This window comes from Microcebus murinus, chromosome 25 (genome assembly GCF_040939455.1).
Source record: "Microcebus murinus isolate Inina chromosome 25, M.murinus_Inina_mat1.0, whole genome shotgun sequence".
NCBI lineage: Eukaryota > Metazoa > Chordata > Mammalia > Primates > Cheirogaleidae > Microcebus > Microcebus murinus.
This window is the reverse complement of record NC_134128.1, coordinates 15,355,927-15,376,265: the sequence shown is the minus strand read 5'-3', so window position 1 is coordinate 15,376,265 and position 20,339 is coordinate 15,355,927. Positions and strand designations below refer to the sequence as shown.

General features: G+C 45.1%; 1 protein-coding gene across 4 annotated transcripts in view; it reads left to right on the top strand.

Annotated features, from left to right (window-relative positions):
• Positions 1–20,339, top strand: part of CAMK1D (calcium/calmodulin dependent protein kinase ID) — a 294,151-nt gene that overhangs the window by 235,989 nt on the left and 37,823 nt on the right. For all 4 annotated transcript variants that reach the window (XM_012765698.3, XM_075997484.1, XM_012765700.3 and 1 more), the window contains exon 4: positions 15,593–15,731. In XM_012765698.3, the coding sequence (XP_012621152.1) occupies positions 15,593–15,731 (139 nt within the window). The remainder of the gene's footprint in view (positions 1–15,592; positions 15,732–20,339) is intronic.

The following is a 20,339-nucleotide window of genomic DNA, read 5'->3' as shown; positions in this document are numbered from 1 at the left end:
GTCGAGGCTGGTGCCAAGATTTTTGCCCTGAGCACTGGAGGATGGAGTTGTCACCAACTGATTGATATGGGGACGGCTGGGGCTAGAGCGGATTGGGGGGAAGATCAGGATTCCACGCTTGGATGTGCTGAGTGCGAAATGTCTCTGAGTCCTATGCACGTGGAGGGTTTGAACAGGCAGTTCGATATTTAGGGTAAAAGTCTGGCTGCAGATACACATTGGTGTATTGATTCGAATTTTCTTCCCCAAGCCAGGATGAGATCATTAAGGGAGGGAGGGAAGCCAGAGAGAAGGACCAGAGGCTGAACCCTGGCCGTCTCCAACATTACAAGGCTGAGAGCAGAGGAAGAATGAGGAAAGGGAGGCTGAGGACAGAGGGGGTAGCAAGCTCAGCAGGAAAGCAAGAGCCGTGTCTTAGAGGGTAAGTTGGGAAGGTGTTTCTGGGAGGAAGGAAAGGCCACCAGGGTCCAGCACCGCTGGGAGGTCGAATGAGATGGGAACTGAGCATTGACGGCTGCATTTAGCGACGTTGATGTAGAAGTCACTACATCCGTGATTTTGATGAAAACATTGTCCGGGAAGTTCTAGGCTCAGAGGCCTGATTGGAGGCGAAGGTTCTAGAAAAGAATTGTGGGGAGAAGAGTTAAGCATGAGGATAAAGAGTGCGGTTGAGACACTTTAGCTGCACAGGAGAGTAAGAAATAGGGCAGTAGTTGGCAGGCAGCTGAAATGAGAGCAAGGTGAGGTTTGGTTTGGTTTGGCTTGTTTTAATGAGAGAAAGTGTAGCATATTTGTGTTCTGGTGAAAGTGGCCCAGCAGAGAGAGGAAAGGGGGACTGTAGTATAGAAGAAGGTGGGAGAATTGCTTAAACAGGGCCTCTGAGTAGCAGAGCAGGATTGAGATCTGGTGCACACGCAGAAGGATTGGCTATTGAAGGGCCAGACGTCCTTCTCTATGAAGGGGAAGAAACTTGCAGATCATTTGGTGCAGATGCTTCAGGTGGTCGGAGTCCGTGGAAATTTCCTTCTGACTGTTCCAGTTTTTTCAATGCAGGTCAAAGCCAGGTCATCTGCTGGGAATCTTGGGAAACAAGAGTTTGGGAAGGAGGAGGAGTTTTGAAATGGTTGTCGAAGAAAGTCAGGAAGTGAGTGGACCAAGCAGATGGAATATGAGTGCGCAGGATCCAGAACTTAACGTGAGGCCAAGTCAGCAGGGCAGTGTGTCTTTCTTCCTCGTGTTCAGCTGCACGGGATAGGTAGAGTTGGATCTACCCAGGGTCACTGCTTTTCCCAGGAAATAAGACAGGGAGAAGAGGTTGGGTGGATGGAAAGGAGCAATGACAATTGGCTGTGCGAGTTAAGCTGGTTCAGGGGGCAAGAGACAGCATTGAGCTTTCAGAGGACAGCGGAAAGATGATGGTTGGAAAAGATGGGATTGGAGGTCCTAGTGGGGTCGAAGGATTGTTGGGATCTGGGCGCCAGAAGGACTGGCTGGGGAGATTGCAGGTGGAGATCAGACAGGAGGACTCCTGCTGGTCAGATATTGGAGGGTTGCACGGTCTAGGGTGTGGCCAGGAACCCTAGAGCTCGGATGGAGGGTGAAGAATCTGGAAGGATTTCCATGCAAAGACTCGAGAGACCCAGACATGGGCAGGATAATCTCCATGCATCCTGAATGTGTAAGGATTAAGAGAGGAATGTGTTAGAGAGTATGACAGTGAGTGAGGAGCTAAACTCTTTGACAAATAAGGGCGTGAGCTGGAGGGAACAGTTGACAGCAACAGTGGGGGGGTGCTGGCGTCCAGCAGGGCCATCTAGACCTTATGACCACAACACCTCTGTCATTCCCAGCTTCCTCCTGTGCAGAATGATCATGGTACCATTATCGTCAATACCTCAAAGACGGGGCATTCTGGGGGTTAGACAAGATAACGTATAACAAATGTTAACCATGGTCCCTGGCAGATGGCAGTTACTTAAAATATCATTGCAATGTCACTCTCCTGCTCAGAATGTTCCTGCAAGACCCTGTGCCTCCTGGAGCATGGTGGTGGTTTATCTTTCTGTTCTTACAGAGTAGCAGCAGTTTCTTGAGTGAGGCTCATTGGCCTTGGCCACATAGTGTCGTGGAGGGTGGATCTGGGGGGACCAGCCACCGTGCAGCCGCAAAGCCGTTCTAGCAGCTGGGAGATTCCAGCGCCATCTTCTTCAGCAGTGGAGGAGACGAAGATGAAAGGAGGAATTAGAAATATTTTAAGAGCAACAATCAGCAGGATTTAAAACCTGAATTAATCTTGGGTGGGGAATCAGAGATGATCTCCCAGGTTGCTGGCTTCGGTGACCAGGTGGATAAGATTAAAAGCACAGCAGGAAGCTCTCAACACTTCTTGGCAAAGAGAAGATTCTTTCATTGATTAAACTTCCATCAGACTTGGCAATAATTAGGACATGAGCACATTTCATCCAGCCTAGGTGACATTCAGGACTAACCCTTCCACAGTGTGTACAGCCATAGAAGAATTATAACACCAGGTAATGTTCTAGAAACATCCAAATTAAAATGCCAGCCAGTGGCTGGTCACTCGACACATTCCATTTATCTCATGCCACACACCCCAGTCCAATCTGTCTGTTCCAGTGATCATGTGTGTTAGTATTTCTCTGAGCTGTTTGGCTCAAACGGTTCCAGGGTTCCTGAATTGAACTTGCTTTCTTGGCTGAAGAATTGAAAACAGACATTCATTTTATTATAATTTTCAGAACCTTATGTATCTATTATATATACATTCATTGTATGCTCATTTTTAAAATTATTATTATTTTTATTTGAGGCAGAGTCTCACTCTGTCACTACAGCTAGAGTGCAGTGGCGTCATCGTAGCTCACAGCAACCTCAAACTCCTGGGCTCAATCGATCCTCCCGCCTCAGCCTCCCAAAGTGCTAGGGTAACAGGTGTGAGCCACTGTGCCCAGCCTCATTTTTAAAATTATTTAACAGTTTTTGAAAGACCGGAGTTTTAAAGATGAGGAGATCAAATCTTAAGTATCTCCAAGACTCTGTGGCTCAAGCCCCCTGTGGTGGGTTCAATCCTGGATCTCTTGTGCTTCCCCTGAGCAGTAGTTTGTGCTAAATTATAGACACAAACCTCTTTGACTTGGCTCCGAGAAAAATCCTAGAGCTGCATTTGTGAGCTGCTTCCACCAGGCGCAGAGAACTTCCTGGCCTGGCTTGTGCCTGACCTTCCCCTCCTCCCTGGCTTAGCCTCACTCCCGTCCTTAGCTTTATTTTTCTCACTGATGTTAAACATGCCTTCTCTTTCTATGCTGTCTCCATCCTTTCAAGCTGCCTTTCTGGCCTGCTCTTTGGAACAGGATTGGGCGTAAAAAATACTTTCTTGTTGGTGGATTTGGGCATTTGGACAGGTCTCTCCCAACACCTAGCAGAGTGCCTGTCATGAAACAGGCACTCGGGAAACATGTTAAATCGGGAAGCCTTGCAGTGACCTACGATGACACCACTGCGCTCCAGCTGCGGCAACAGCGAGACTCTGTGTCAAATAAAAAAATAATAATAATGTAAAGAATGAGCATACAGTGAATGTATACTCGATCCCATCTGTGAAATGGAGATATGATTTAATAATTTGCCTAGCTTGAAGTGCCTTAGAATAACATGATATCAATAGTAATAAGAATGGCTAGCATTTATCAAGTGCACACTGTTTTTCATAGGTGTTGTTTAGCCTCCTACTGTTCTCATGAGATAATTATAACTAATTATCATGTCCATTTCACTGATGCGAGTTCTAGAGAGGAAAGTATTTTGCTCCATTTCAGGGAGCGAGAAGTGTAGGAGCAAGGCCTCAGCCTCTTCACCACTCCGCTGCAACGTCCCTTCCAAGTGACAGAGCCAGCAGAAGCCTGGCTCCCTGCAAGGAGCTGGCCACTCTCAATCTCTGGTGAAATAAGGAATTTAAAAGCTGCACCCCTCCCCACCTTCCAGATACTCCGGGGTTGAGAGGCAGCTGGCACCGCGCTCCGATTGCAAGGAGAACGAAAAGGATAAGCTGATTTTGATTGAAAGTCTACCGTAGGCGCATTGAGGGGTTTTAAAGCAGCGCTGAGCCAGTGAATGCTGTGGGTTCCTCTTGCTGAGACGTGGCACTGGCTGCAGGTCCCTGCTACCAGGGGTGGCTAATACAGACAACAGGCAGGTCTGCAGCAAACCCTGACCTGTGTCCTTTTTTCATCCAGAGACTTCCATCATGGCACCAAATGCCAGGACTTCCATGGACCCTCTGTTGGCTGCTCCAAGCAGTCCACAGGTTTCTTCTCCAGTGAAGAGGACCGTGGTCTCACTTTTCTCCTCTCCCCACCCCCCACACTCACCTTCTCTTCCCCTCTTGTTATAGCCCAGCCCTGCCCTCCTGCCCTCTCTCCTGCCACCACCTCCCCCTGCCTGTCCCCAAGTAGCAGTACAAAAAGAGCCTCACGTGGTCTTGCCCCAGAGATCCAGGTCCCTGACTGTTGAACAGATAAATGTCATAATCGTGTTAAGCTGGATACTTCTTTGTATTCATATAGCCACTCAGTTCTGGTTAAGGTAATACCAACACTTTATTGATTTTTAAGGAACTGGTTTTTTTACAAGCGCAAAGCAACTTACATCATTAAAACAATTCTGGTACTTCCTAAATAAGGACTTGTATTTTGTAATTTTGAAAAATACTTCAATTCAAAACCAAAGCATACATGAGAAATGAGTAAGAAAATCAATTTCATAAGCTTATGTATAAGTGCCTGCTGTATGCATTTCCTTGGATATAACCACATGATCTGCGTTCAGATTTTGTTCTCCCCCCCCCCCCCAACATTCTCTTCCTTTTGTATTGCTGCAGAGCCAGCAGATATTTTTATTTGGTCAAGACTCCTTTGGTTGGAAATAAGAGAAACCCATCAGGAACTGGCTTGAGCCAAACTCAGCACCAGCCTCAGGGACAAACAGCTTCAGGAACTGATAGGCTCTGTCATATTTGACATCCCATTGCCTACTGGGTTCTGACAATTCTCTTTCCTCGAGGAGTTATCTTTCCCTCACTGTTGCTCCCATCCTGGGCTGGACTGGACTGGACCCATCTTTCTGCTGGCCTGTGGCAGCAGCCTCTTGGAGGTTTCTGTGCCTCTGTTGTTTTCCCCATAGTCTGTTCTTCACACCAGAATAATCACTCAAAATTGAAGCCCGAACATGGAACGTTTCTGCTCAGAGTGCTGCATCTCTGTCTTCAGTAGAATCAAGTAGAACCAACATGCAGAGCCCTTCCCGACTCCTTGGGCTGCACTGCCTGGCGATGCAGGCTCCCTGGTATCCCCAAACCCCTGCCCTCCTCTTCCCTCTGAGCGTTGGAGCCTGTTGTTCTCCCAACTTGCAAAGTCCTGCCCCAGTTTCTTGGGGTCTCAGCTGAAACTTTCCCTGGTCCTGCCTCTTACTTCTGGCTGTGACATTGCCCACTCCTCTGCCATCACTCTCCTTTATAACACTGTGGTTGCTGGCATTATGTGTTGTGAATGTTTATCTGTATAATAGTTAAACATTATCAGTAATTATGACTATTACTAGATATTAGGTTCTATAGCTTTTTACTCACTTTTGGGCAAAAGGGTACATAAGCTACTAAATAAACACAAATAGACATGAAATACTCTTAAGAATGGCTGTTGTAGTACCAAAAATAAACAGGAAATAACACCACCTGAAGTTTATTGAACTGATGTGCAAGTTATATAACATGAGACTAATAGATCACTCATCAAAATAAATTATAGATGGATCAAAGAATAAATATTAATAAATTAACAAAATTCATAAGAAGTTAATACAATTTAAAACCAAAATAATTTATTAAATAATTAGTGTAACAAAAGTGAAAATCAAATCACAAGGTCTTTGGGAAGAAATATTTGTAAGCTCTCTGAAAGAGAGAGGACTCCTTCTCAAGAAAAGAGATAGTGAAGGAATATGTGGACAGAGCTAATTACCCAGTAAAATAAACAACGTCTATAGGTGACAATGCATGGAATATATAATTAAAAGACAAATATTAAAACTGTGAAAAATGTTTCAAAAATTATGATAGACCCCAGGGATTAATATCCTTACCAGGCTAAGAGCTCATAATAATTTCTATCAACAAGAAGTCATTTTAATCTCATGTAATTAGTGAACAAGAGATCTAAAGAGTCATGTATATCTCATGGATTAGAAATGGGTAATAAATATTTAAAATGTTCCAACGCACTATTATTAATAATTAAAGAAATGTAAATTAAAGCAACATCTCTATGTGTGTGTGTGTAGCTTAGAAAATGAATAAAGATTAAGATAAAGCTAATCCTGGCAAGGATGGAATGAGTTGGGAAAATCAGGACTTTCTTTGCTCCCAGTATTTTATCTAATGCTATAATTCTTCTTCTAGGAATGGAACCAAAAGGCATAACCTGAAATGTAAACGAAGCTATTTACTCCAAGTTGTTCTGTTCATTTTTTTTTTATAATAGCAAAAATACCCATAAGGAGTATATATTGTTAAAAATAAATTACTCTATAATCACATTTGATATTATACAAACACCAGAATTAATGTATGAAGTATCTTTATGAATGTCGGAAAACATAACATAACCTCACTTGAAAACCTCAATACAAAATTATATATGTGTGTGTATATATATATATATATATATATATATAAAAATTTGATCTCAGTGTAACTTAGAAAAAACATTGAGAGTGTGAAGGCAAAATGTTAATTGTGGGTGCCTTGTGTGGTGAAGTTTCCGGTGATATTTTAAAGTTTTGTACATTGCATACTATCTATACTGAGCATGTACTCTTTGTAATCAGAGAATGTAGAAGACCTGTCTTTGTATGTTGCTCACTCAGTCCTTCTGCTTCAGCTGAGCTACTCGCCAGCCAAATCATTTATCTTTCTTGTAATCTGGTTGCCTTATCCTTAAAATAAGGCCAGGAACAGCTTGCCTGTGAGACACAAATGGAATTCATATGGTCGCACAAATGTTTTGAAAAGTCAAAGATTTATGACAGCGATGAGTCGAAAGGTGGTATTATTTATGCCAGATGTGTTTCCTAAATTGTAAAAATGTTATATAATGACCAGGGTAGTAACAGAGTGGCCCTGTGTTGCTAGTCCATCCCGTCATCTGGGGTTTAATTTTGCTGCCTTCACTCTGTGAATCTTCCTGCCTGTCCCCAACACCTCCCCAGACACAGACTCTGCCCTCCATCCGGGCATTGTGCCCCGAAGCCCCTGGCCTGGGTTGAGGGAAGACATACAGAGAGGCTGGCCCATGAGGGCAATTTGCAGGTGGGAGAGGAACTCACATTGTGAGTAAATGACCACTTCGTGGAAGAAAGACAAGACAGAGACCAGGAGATGGAACCAGAAGGGTAGGCAGGATGGACTGATGAAGCCAGATGAGCTGTTATTAGAGAAGCCCAGAGACTAAACAAGGCACACGTCGATGAGCCAAAGCAGTTCTGGAGCTCCAAGAATTTGGAGGGTTGTGCCTCTTTTGGAGAGATCTAGTTTTTTCATAGGACAGCACCCTCCCCCCCATAGTACTAGGTACTGAGTTGGACCTGCCATAACAAAATCAGTAATTCTCATCTCTTTGGTTGAGGATTTTTTAGTAGAGCACCAGCATTCATCTAATGGGCCAGTGGGAGTTAATAATCATAAGATAACCAGAGATTTCTAATAAGATTTGAGATTTTTTTTTTTTTAAGCAAGGTAATTTCAGATAATTGGTGGTTCCCGGACTCCCTAAAGGACAGGGATTTTCCAGATCATCCTTCCAATGTAAGAGACCGAATACAGGAATGCACTCGAAAGCACTGCCATATCCGTGGCTTTAAATAATTTAATCACCCAGATCTTATTACCCTCCTGCCTGCAGGCTTTCTAGCAGAGAGGGTGCAAGTATATTAAATGGAGGAAACAAATGGATTCTAAGTTCAAGGGTAGGTACAGACTTTCCTGGCATCTCACTGCCTTTCTGAGAGTCTCAGTGCTCTCCAATTTCCTCCTACTCCTTCTTTCATGCTTAGCAGACACCACACATTCTTGGGACTGCTGCAGACAGCCAGGCTGAGAAGAGACCTAAGTTCAACAGATGCGTCGCACAGCTGGGTGAGGACATCTCCCAGTCCTTACAGAAGAGCCGGGAAGGCACTGATCACACAGAGCCCCCTTCCTGACCCTCAGGTGCAGGGCCAGAGGGGGCCTCCCCCTTGGCCCACCTCATTCTAGTTCTTTCTACCGTTGAACAACAAACTCGATGTTGGCTATAGAATCTATGAAACATCAGATACATTTTCCCTAGAGTTCGTGGCATTTCTGTTTAGGAAACTTTCTGTTTTCCTTATTTCTGATGAAAAAAGTCCAACATGTACAAACATAGAATATCTTAGGAGCCTCCCTCTCGGGTTAGGGTGCAGATGGGGTTCTGCCTGGAGTCACCAGGATGGCATCTGTTTGGGAAGTGAAGGAGGCAGGACGGGGTGGAAGGAGGAGTTGGGCTGCAAAGCAGGTGAGCTGAAATGGCCCTTTAGGGATGTCACCTGCCTTGGGACAACAGGGGAGGGTGGACATGGATATTCTCTCATTCTCAGGATGCCTTGGGCAAGCAGCTCTCTTGTGCTTAAGGGAACACCTTGAGAGAGATGTCTGCAGCCAACACTTCCAGCACCTAGGGTGTCCCAAAGGGGACAGGCAGGCAACACCCAAGGACATCCACTGCGATGACCCGTTACCCACCCCCACCACCGTCAACTCACAGCCCGTCCTGCTTTCTCTCTGCGTCCATCCACTTCACCCCCACCCCCCTCTGGTTTATTTACTTTTTGTTTTCTGTTTTTAACAACTTTATGGAGATATAATTTATATACCACAAATCACTCCTTTTGAGTGTCCAATCCAATGATTTTAAGTAAATTGACCCAGATTGTGCAACCGTTACCCTAATCCGAGTTTTAGAACATTTTCATCACCCTGATAGCACACTGTCTTTTAAAAATTATGTCTGGTATATTTGGAAGCAAATCACATCAATGAGGTTTCAGCTCAATTAAGTTCTTAGCCGAAGGGATCTATTGATAGGAAGAATCTGAGTGAGTGAGGTGCCGTTTGACAGTTATTCGAGGTCACATCCCATAAGACCTTGGGAGATGCAGCTGACTAGAAGCTGTTTCCAAAGAGAATGACTCCAGCTGCCTTTGTTAAGTGGGTTATTCCCAGAGGTCGGCTAAGAATACCACGTCTGACAAAGGGCTCTGTGCTTTATAGTTCTTCTCCTTTATTCCTCAAGATGAGAACCCGAGTCGGAGACAAGAGCTGTTTAAGTGAGTGTAGATGCGTGCAAGACAGCAGGCGGTAAAAGAGGAAGGCTGTCTAAAAAAGGAAAGAGTAGCTCCAGTGAGAGTATGTTTGTACATCTCCAGAAAGGAGGGAAGCAAACACAGAGAGATGCAATAAGAGACCAAGACAAGCAAACGTCATTTGTTCAAATGGCCAAAGCGACAAACTCAACTGTTTCTAAGATTGGTATAAGAATATGCTTTCATTTGTCACATTTCCCATCCTATTGATGAAATAATGTGTCTAAAATAAGAGAAGAGGACACTTTTTAAAAAAAATTAGATATAATTCACATATCATAAAATTCGCCCTTTTACAACCCAGTGGTTCTTAGTATGTTCACAGATTGTACAACCATCACCACCAGATAATTCCAGAATATTTATATCACCTAAAAAAAAAATCCCTCTCTGCTCATTAGCAGTCACTCCCTCCTCTTCCTCGCTTCCAGCCTCCAGTAACCACTAATCTACTTTCTTTCTCTAAAGATTTCCCTGTTTTGGATATTTCATATTGATGGGATCAGACAGTAGGTGGCCTTTTGTGTCTGGTTTCTTCCCTTAGCATAATGTTTTCAGTATGTTTATAAAGTTGTGGCATGTATCAGCCCTGCACTCCTTTTTGTGGCTAAATAAATCTGTCCTTTGTGGGCAGTGATCATGTATAGCTGGGAGCCCGTGTCACTCTCAGAACCGTGAGCATGTCCCCTCTGGGGTCCCTCGTGGAACAGACCCTGCTCTGTTAGACCCAAACTGACCAGAGCTTACAGTTATTTTCAAATACACATAAACACACACACACAAACTCTAGAAACAGAATATGCTAGAGAGAATGAGAAAAATAAATAATTCTGGTAGCACCGAAGAGAGTGTATCTCTACAAAGTCATTCTTTGTGAGTTTTTTAAGTGTTGGTGTATATGGATTTTTGCTTTAGTTTTGTTTTTCCAAACACAAGCAACTCTGAGAACTTTCTCCCAGCAAAACCACGAATTAAGAGCAGTAACTTTGTAGAAAGTATGTCTTGTGGGGGTGGGGAGGCTTTGGTACTTAGACAACATCTCAGACTTCTAATTGGCTTGGCAGTGTTTTTATCATCAAAGATACATTTGCTATTCAGCCTGAAGCCTACTGTTACCCGTAAAATTATAAACATAAGTTACCAAATCGCAGATCTGTCCACTCACGCATTTGAGAAAAGCTTGGCAGAAACCAAGGGCAGAGTTGGAGCAGCAGGTGAATCATTGATAAGTGTGAATTCTCTGTGCTGTACGTTTCCATTCTCATTCTAGGCAAATGTTTAAGGGGGTCTCCAAATAGACAGCCTCTGAAAACACTCCTTCTGGCTTCCCTCACCTTGCCTCTTCTCCTCTTCTTCACTCCTCGTCTCTTTTCCGCATTGTTTCTTCTGCCCTCTGTTTTCTTTCCTGTAATCATGACTAGAGGTACTGGGAAAAGGATCTTTGTAACTAAAGAGCTGTTCTAGAATTATTTTAATAAATCATTTGTTTGTAGACAGAGACAGTTGCAAATGGTAAAGCGTGAACTTCAGGTCTTGCCCAGGACTGAACTTCACGCTCCATGCCTGGGAGCTTTTCGTTCTAAATTACAACCCAAATCGCAGGATGGTAATTTTCACATGGTTGCTGTTCATTTTGGGGGGATGGTGGCGTATCCACCTTATAATTCTTGGGGGGAAAAACCACTTGTATTTTTTTTTTAACGTTAAAGCTGATGTATAATGTAAACATACTCTGTGGTTTTATAAGTTGTTGAAGATGTTGTGTTGGAGCATGTTGCAGTATTCTCATTCAGTACCACGTTGTGTCTTATTTCCTTCTATGCTAAGTGTGGAGGATAGCATGTGGGTGCTAGAAAGGAAAAAAAGGTGGAATCTCTCAGTAAGAGTTGCTGTTGCCCAATATGGGTACTAGAACACATAGCAAATGTGTTTTAAAAGCTGCCTACACCACAGCCACGAGTAGAGATTTTGTTCTATTCTCAGATTGCAGCCATTTGAGCAGAGAAGGAACCAGGCATGGTGAATGCTTACCTGGAACATCTGGTTCTGGGGCTCTTTCCACATCTTAATTCTGGAAAAGCCCATCAACCGACAGCCATTTCCGTGCATGACGTATATTTGTGCGATTGCAAGCGAAGGCTTGACAACAGTTACGTGTCAAAATATGACAAGTTGCCATGGCTTAACTGCGTTTGTCCTGTGCACTGATTTCGTCTGTTTTGATTGCTGTGGCTTCTCTGTGTGGCACAGGTGTGGCTCTGTCCTTGTCAGCCAGTCGTCCACACCTGGGAATCACTCTGTCCCCACAGGCTGCTCTGTGTTGCTAACTCACCCTTTGACGGATCATTCTAAATGGGTTTCCGCATGATTTTTGAAATTGATGGTGATAAAAATACGCTGAAGAGTTCTCGTTTAGATGCTTTTAGCTGTGACCTTTCATAGCAGTGGGAAGTCACAAAGTCGTGACAGCTCGGGATCCCCACACAAAGCCAGGACCAGCCAGGTGGGGCAGCCATTCACTGGGTAGGCGGGGAGGCTCTAGAATATTCTTTCGAGTGTGGGGTGCCCACTTGAAGCTGAAAAGCATAACCCAGAGCAGAAGAGGCCAAGGGGAGATACGATTGGTGAGACAGAAGTGTAACATGCAAACCAGTGGCAAGTTTAGGTGGCTGGGAGAGTCAAGAATGAATGAATGAATGAATGAGATGGAGGTTGAAGGAGGATTGGTTCAGCGGCCAGTCTGCTAACGGAGGTGAGCTTCACAGGGCATCTCTTGTTAGCACAGGTTCCGAGGATTTGCATAGCTGCTTAACAGTGCTGTGTTTGGCTAGATCTACACCCCACTCACAAGCAATTTTGTGCAACATTTCTTTTTCTTTTTTTTTTCTTTTTTTGAGCAATTCTGTCACCCAGGCTGGAGTGCAGTGACACAGTCATAGCTCACTGCAGCCTCAAACTCCTGAGCTCCAACAATCTTCCCACCTCAGCCTCCCAAGTAGCTAGGGCTACAGGTGCATGCCACCACACCCATCTAATTTTTAAAATTTTTAAAAGAGATTATAGGCATGAGGCAACATCTTTCCTTTTTCAGCAGATGTTTAGTTTGCTTTTTCTCTGTGCGTGGTAGCTCTAGGTAAACAGCAGCAAATGAGGCAGACAGAGCCCTGCCTTCATGGAGTTCACAGTCTGGGACAAGGTAGGGTCAGGACAGGAGAGCGAGACGTTCACAGAAAACTCGGCAAGCTATTAAGCGTGACTGGTGCGTGCTGTGCAGAAATCAACGTGGCACTGCGCTCCGCAGCCCGACACCCAGCATAAGCATGTCGGCCAGCCTGAGAATGAGACACGCACCTCGCCGTGATTGCAAACTCATTTCCCCAGTAGTGATTCTGGAACAGAAGACCTGGCCCTGTCTCCCTCACAAATAAGTATCTTAGCTCAGACTACCATAACAAAATACCATAGTCTGGGTTAAACAGCAGAAACTTATTTTCTCGCAGTTCAGGATGCTAGAGGTCTGAGATCAGGGTGCCGGCACGCTCAGATTATGGTGGGGGCTCCATTCCTGGCTTGTAGACGGCAGCCTTCCTGTTGGGTCCCCGCATGGCAGAGACAGAGCTCTGGCCTCCCTCTTCTCATAGGGGCACTAATCTCATCACTGGGGCCCCACTCTCTTGACCTCATCTAAACCTAATTACCTCCCAAAGACCTCCACCTCCAAATACCATCCCACTGGGGCTTTAGTCTTCAATGTATGATTTTTAGGAGACATAAAGATTCAGTCCATAGCAGTAGGTTTTTTTAAGTGTGTGCTTAAGGAGATTTTTTTTTTTAGAAAAGTATAAAGCAATTTGCAAATTTAAGATATTTTTATTAGTATTGTCATATTTCTTTAGTGGCAAGTTTCTAAACTTTTCCCCATGTGCCTTGGTTACTAAGGAAACCAAATTCTTTCTGAGCATTGTTCAGAAAAATAGAGCCCTGGTGCAATTTGAAATTTAAGGAGCAAAATATCAAATGTACAGCACATTGAGCCCCTGGGACAATACATATCATCCTCTGATATTAATGTGACAATCTTCACTGCATTGCTGCCCTGTTGCAGTGCAAATATTTTCATTTAGTAGAATTTGTGCATGCCTTATATATCACGTAACAGAGAAAAATGAGAGCGTGGGAAGCAGGACAGATCAGCTTTGAGGGAGGCAGAGGGTCGGGCAAGGTTTGGGTTGTGGAGTACTAAAGGCAGGAGGTGGTAGGGACCGTGGAGGGAGTGAGCATTCTTGCCTGAGGTCCTCTGGCAGCTGCAGAAGAAGAGCAGAAGGTGGCAGCAGGCAGACCAGTGGTAAGAAAGCACTGGAACACTGGTTAGGGCTGCCTTGATTGAAAAGTAGTGGTAGTGGGGTTGAAGGACACAATCAAAACAGACTTTCCCTCCTTGACAGCCAGTGCCACTGCGATTGCCACCCGCTGCGCGTGGTCTGGTTGCTGGCACATTATGGGCACCCGGTAAATAAATGTTGAATGAGTGCATCGATAAATAATTAAGTGAATGCTTCCCGGGCACCCGTGTCACCTTACCCCCAGAAGCAGTCTATCTCATATAGTACATCCTCCAACTCTGCAAAGTTTCAGGCATTGAAACTCCTCGAGGGAAAGTTCTAGAAAAATGAACTTGGTCGCAGAAGGGCTGTCTTGGGATCCTGGCTTACCTGAGGATGGGCCATTTAGAGAACATGGTCATCAAAATAGAGTTTCTTCTCAGTCGTTTCCCTTTCTTTTCACTCTTTTGAATTGCTTTTTATTTCTCCAGAGCCCCTTTTCTTTCTTATTCAGATTGTCAGTTTGCTTTGGAAATGAAACATTATCCGAGCACAATATTGCTTGCAATGACTAAGGGTAACGGAAGAGACTAACACATAGGCCTTTTATGGCTGCTGTGGGTTTTTTTTTTCTTTATTAGTTTTTTTAAAAGAAGATTTCAGTGGATCAGTTATTGCACATTAATAGCTATGACTTGCAGAAAATGGATCATATCTCTGTGTGTTTTTGTGTTACTGTGAGTGCCTCTTACTCTATTAAAGCTATAAAAGTTGTTTTTAAAACTGCTTTATGATTTTAATATTTCAAATAAATCTGTTTCATGTTGTTTTGGAAAATGTGTCTTTTTTTTTTTCCAATAGTGTTAATATATCTGGAAGTTAATTTGCAAGACGGCTGAATCATTTGAAAGAGCACTAGTTGGGTTGTTTTTGTTGTGGGTTATACGGTTCCATTATTTTTTAGACACAGAGGAGTGTAAACTATCAGAGCAGAAAAGTACTGTAGACGTTGTCCACCAGGGCTTCTTGGCGCTTGCCAACTTTGTCCCCAGTTTGTTAAGTGCAAAAAAAAGTTAAATGCAATCTGGAAAGTGCAAAAAAAAGTTAAATGCAATCTAGAGTTCAAAGCAAATTAAAATGAAATATTGTCACCAAAGCAAAGCAATGTGATAGTGTGTCATTTTTCCCCCCTTATTTGTAAGTCACAAGTGGCCGTGAGGTTCTGATAGTTCCACAGTTGCTCATCGCAACTGATAAGTTGCTCCCCCCAACTATTGAAATCCCCTCTTTTGACAGATGAAAGACTGATGTCTGAGGATTCGAGGAGTGCTCAGAACTTAGTACGTTAGGAGCAGAACTTGGTCAAGAACCCAGACATGCTGTTGGCAGGACACTGCTTTGCCCACAAAACTCCCCTGTCATTTAAGGCTAGTCTTCGCTCATGCAAAGATGACATCTCACCCAGTGTCCCCTTCCTGTCTCTGACGATGGTGATCAGCAAAATTAGTTCAATTTTATATCATCACAGCAGGACACAGACAGAGGCCAGGAGAGACTTCTCAGGCGTGGCTAGTCCATGAGTCCTGGTTTGTTTTTATTCTCTTTATTTGTTTCTGGGCATGCGTACTGTCATGCCATAGAAACGCTTCCTGGGTGTAGCTTGTAGGGAACAGGTAGGGCAAAATCTAATCAGAAAACGGACTCAGTTTTGAAACGTAGTTTGACTCTTTTATCACATTGAAAGCTCTTATTGATGTTTTTCCCTGTGCAATTCAACAGGTGCTCTCAAACTTCTGATTTCTTCTTCTTTTGCACAGCGTGTCCGGGGGAGAGCTGTTCGACCGGATAGTGGAGAAGGGGTTTTACACAGAGAAAGACGCCAGCACTCTGATCCGCCAGGTCTTGGACGCCGTGTACTATCTGCACAGGATGGGCATCGTCCACAGGGACCTCAAGGTGAGGACATCGCTTAGTAACGTCTTCCAGGCACCGTCCAAGCCGTGGTGCGCCCGCCTGCGAGGACTGGTCCCCGGGGAGGAGTGGGCTGCTTGGATGTGGACATGGGTGGGGCGAATGTCGTCAGGGCCTTTGGGACCAGAGGTAGCTTGGAGCAAGATGAAGATCCATGTGGCTGGCCATTGTTTATGAGATTTTATAACCATTGTGTAGCCAGCGGGCCACCTGGAGGGAGGTCATAGATTGCCTCAAGCCCCTCTTAGGGGTAGTTTTGTTCACAATACATGGACCCCAGAAACCCCTTTTCCTATTGCAGTTCTTCAAAGCCTTCTCCCAATTCCAGCCCCTTTCAGTATTATATACCGGGTAGAAGAAGGGGTGCGGTAGTCCAACAGCATGAGAGGAGAAAGAAGGGAAACAGAAGGTTCCCAAATGTTAGCACACGTTAGAACATTCTGGAAGGCTTGTGAAACAGAGACTGCTGGCCTCACCCCAGGGCTCTGATTTGGTGGGTCTCCAGTGTAGCCTAAGAACTTGTGTTCGGACCGAGTCCGCAGGCAGTGGGGGTGCTGGTCTGGGAACTGTTCTTGGAGAACCACTAGACAAGGGTATTTGGGGACATCAACAGGGTTCTTATAGTCTCCACCTTTTGCCGGCTTCCGGACAGGTGACATGGCTGGAAGCCTCCTTAGCTGATATTCAGGCCTGGGACCCTTCCAAGAGCTGGGGACGAGCTGGCTCAGCCCACCTGCCCCTCCGTGCCAGACGGCAGGCCTTCTCTGTTCTCTCTCGTGCCTGCAAATGCCAAGTCTGCCCTTCCCGAACACAGCAGGCAGCTCTCTCTCAACAAGTTAGTGTGGTGACCACAGAGATGCGGGTGATAGGCCGTCTGTACTTATTAGAAACGTAATTTCTAAGCAGATAAGCCATACTCAGGAGGAGCAGTATTTATTTCCCCTTATAAAGGCAGATGGGCTGTATGGGAAATCTTGTGCTTTTGGAGAAGTTCTTGCAGCTCCTATCTTGTGGAGCTTTAAGATCACCAAGCTTGTAATTGTGGAAAGAACATGGCCATTTTAGGGCCTTTTTGTGACCTCTTTTCAAAGGCGCAAAGGAGTTGGATCTATGGGGGAGGAAGTTTAAATTTGACTATTACATTTTTATAAACATCTGAGAAAAATCAAAACAACCTGTATAACCTAGGGCAGAGCAATAGAGAGTGTGGTCATGTTAATTGAAGATCAGCACACAATCTGGGGTGCTGCCCCACTGCCCCCGCATCCCCCCTCCCCCTGCAGATAGACTTTCTTCTCTTTCTGGAAGCTACTAGAGACGATCAATTGTTCTTTTTTCTAAATAATGGGACTAACACAGGCAGTGCCTACTGCTGCCACCTGAGGTGAGGGTAGGGTTTCTCAGCCCCTGCACTGCTGTCCTTTGGGTCTGAGTAATTCTTTGTTTTACTGGGAGACAGTCTTGGGCACCCCATGGTGTGGATCAGTACTAATCCTGGAGTTGGAACAACCGAAAATGTCCCTAGACATCACCAAATGTCCCCTGGAGAGCAAATTGTTCCCATTTGAGAATCACTGGCTTTGGAATGTGATTATGTGTAAAACATCAACTATACTGGAAGTATGTTGCCTCCAATCTTTTCAAAGCTAGGTAGGTGGATTATTATAAAGGGTTAGGATTGATATTTCAACCCAGCTATTGGCCACCAATTATCTTTGCAAAGATGCCGTAATATACAGAAAAATAATTTTTCTAGTGAGTCCCGAATTTCTTAGGGCCCCAGGAAGAATTGCAATATGGTGTGGACAAAATCGTCCCTGCAGCCCCTACCCCGACCCCTCCCACCGGGCATCCCACCCCCTGGGAAAGCCCTGCTGTCTCGACCTAGTCTTGAGCCAATTAAAAATATTGATCTACATAGGCAATATACATAACCTTAACATTTGTACCCCCACAATATGCTGAAACAAAAAGTATTGATCTATAAACTGTGAATGGCCAGTTGATTTAACCCTCCTTGGGGGTAATTGTTCTTCAAAAGACTGCTTTATTGACCCACATGAATCTCTTATAGGGGGAATGTGTAGATAGTTTTGGCCCTTGAGCAACCTCTTGACCAATGAAACCTCATTTAGCAGTAGGAGGTCACTTACTTTCTATTCCTTTTTACCTACCTCTGCAGTTGCAGAAGTCTTGGGACAAGGATTAAAAATCAGATACAACAACAAAGTCTTCTCTAGCACTCATGATTGGGTCCTTATTGTTTATCAAAGGATAATCTCTAAACATTCAGCGAAAACGTGAACCACATGCAGTTTATGATTTTAGAGCATTTCCCCCGATTTTCTAAGCATTACGGGATTCCTGTTTCCACTATTGATTGGCCATTTTACTTCGTTTAAAAACTCATTGAAAGCATCCTTCAGCATATGTTCAATTTTCTTCTAATTTCTTGCTTTGTCCATAGAATTAGTGTCGCTGTGACTGTTAAATGCCATCCCTTGTTGTGTTATTATCTTGGGTGATAAATAGTATTTTTTCTTTGGGTTCTGTTAAATAACAGCATTATTTTGACACTTGTTAAAATGGCGAGGAAGCCTCTCTTCAAGACTGTTGCAATACAAGGGAGATTCTGAGCTCAACTCTGAAGGTAGCAAAGTGGGGATTTGGAACCCAGGAAGGACGTGGGGGTAGGAGGCTGGTGGATAGAAAATCACTGAGACATTAGGGGTCAGGGATTCTTGCTAAAGGCAGGCCAAGGACTTGGACATTGACAGAGACTCTTTTGAAAGACTTGAGTCAGGCTCCTTTGAGTCTGCTTCCTGACTAGGGCCCGCTCTCTGGCTCCGAAAGGCCCAGTCTTAGCAAAAATCCTGCTGAGTCATGGCCGGGCCCAGTGGCTCACGCCTGTAATCCTAGCACTCTGGGAGGCCGAGGCGGGCGGATCGCTCAAGATCAGGAGTTCGAAACCAGCCTGAGCAAGAGCGAGACCCCTCTCGACTGAAAATAGAAAGAAATTAACTGGCCAACTAAAAATATATAGAGGAAAATTAGCCAAGCATGGTGGCAAATACCTGTAGTCCCAGCTACTCGGGAGGCTGAGGCAGGAGGATCGCTTGAGCCCAGGAGTTTGAGGTTGCTGTGAGCTAGGCTGATGCCACGGCACTCTAGCCCAGGCAACACAGTGAGACTCTGTCTCAAAAAAAAAAAAAATCCTGCTGAGTCAGTTTAACACAAATCCCCCACCCTTGATATCTGATCTAATTCCTGATCCTCCATCCTCGATACCTCATCACCACAGCCTGCCTGCAGCAAGAATCCCGTCATGCGGGGAGTGGAGGGTGAAGAACTGACCAGATATCCAGGGTGAAGACTTCTCTCCAGACTGGCTTGGCGGGATTCCTGCTAAGATGAGGCCACACAGGCCTGGCCAGGGCAGGATAGACAAAGCCAAGGGTGAGGCCTAGGAGAGATGGGGCCTCAGAAGAGCCTGACTGAAGTTTGGTCAAGGAGTCTTGGTCTGTTCTAGAAATTTCCTCACAGCAGTGGTTACACATCAGGGAGCCCCTGCGGGTCACTAAAGCCCAGATGCCTGGGCCTCTCTCAGACCTGCCAGAGGACGGTTAATACCCTTGCAGGTGGTTCTGCGGTGAAAGAAGCCTGAGAACCACTTTTCTAAAGAATTCTGGTCACTCTACATAAGAATAGTTTCTAAAATTTGATACTTAGGCACCAAAGATTCACCATAAAACCCTGACGAGAGAGAATATTGCTTCACCCTTGCTTCATAAAACCCTGAGGAGAGAGAATATTGTAGGAGCCGAGGTGTCAGTCCTTGATGTTGTCCCCTTCTGTGATAAGTCATCATCACAATGACGAGTTCATGAGCTCCATCTCTGAGGGAAGCAACTCTTCAGAAAGATGCAGATGCCTCCTCTGTGTTCAAGTTCACGCCACCGGAGCGGGCACAAGCCGGGAGGCTGTAGCGCCTCAGTCTCCATAAGCCCCACCCCCATTCCCTGCTAGGAACAATGAGAGTCCCCAGTTTTACGTAAAACACCATGCACGTGACGCTTCATTGGCTCCCCTGTCAGCCCCAGGCCTGTCCCCGCTGAGCCCCTCTCAGGTGTTGCAGGGCGGTGGTGAAGACAGGAAGGTGGGCGCCCTGGGACATGAGTGAAGACCTTTGCTGGCGAGACCGCTGTCCGAGCGCCGCCACAGACTGTCGCAGCCCGAGCTTTACAGAAAGGCAGACAGCAGCTCAAAGTCCTTAGGAACGCGTGCTAGAAAGTGCGACATCTTCCGACATCCCAGGGAGGGGAGCCAGCTGGGGTGGCTGGTCTCCACAAGGGGCTAAGTGCAGCACCTGCCCAAACTGCAGGACACCACGGGACGTTGCTGAGGGACAGGGGCCCTTGGATTAGAGAAGAGTCGCAAAGGAACAGAGATGCACCTGCAGGAGGGATTGCATTTCCTGGGAGTCCCCCTTCCCTACCCCAGAACTGAATCAACATGTCTGAGCGACATCAGCTTTCTAGATTGCCTCAAAATGTGGTTAATTTTTTAAGGTAGACAAGACATAAAGGACATTAA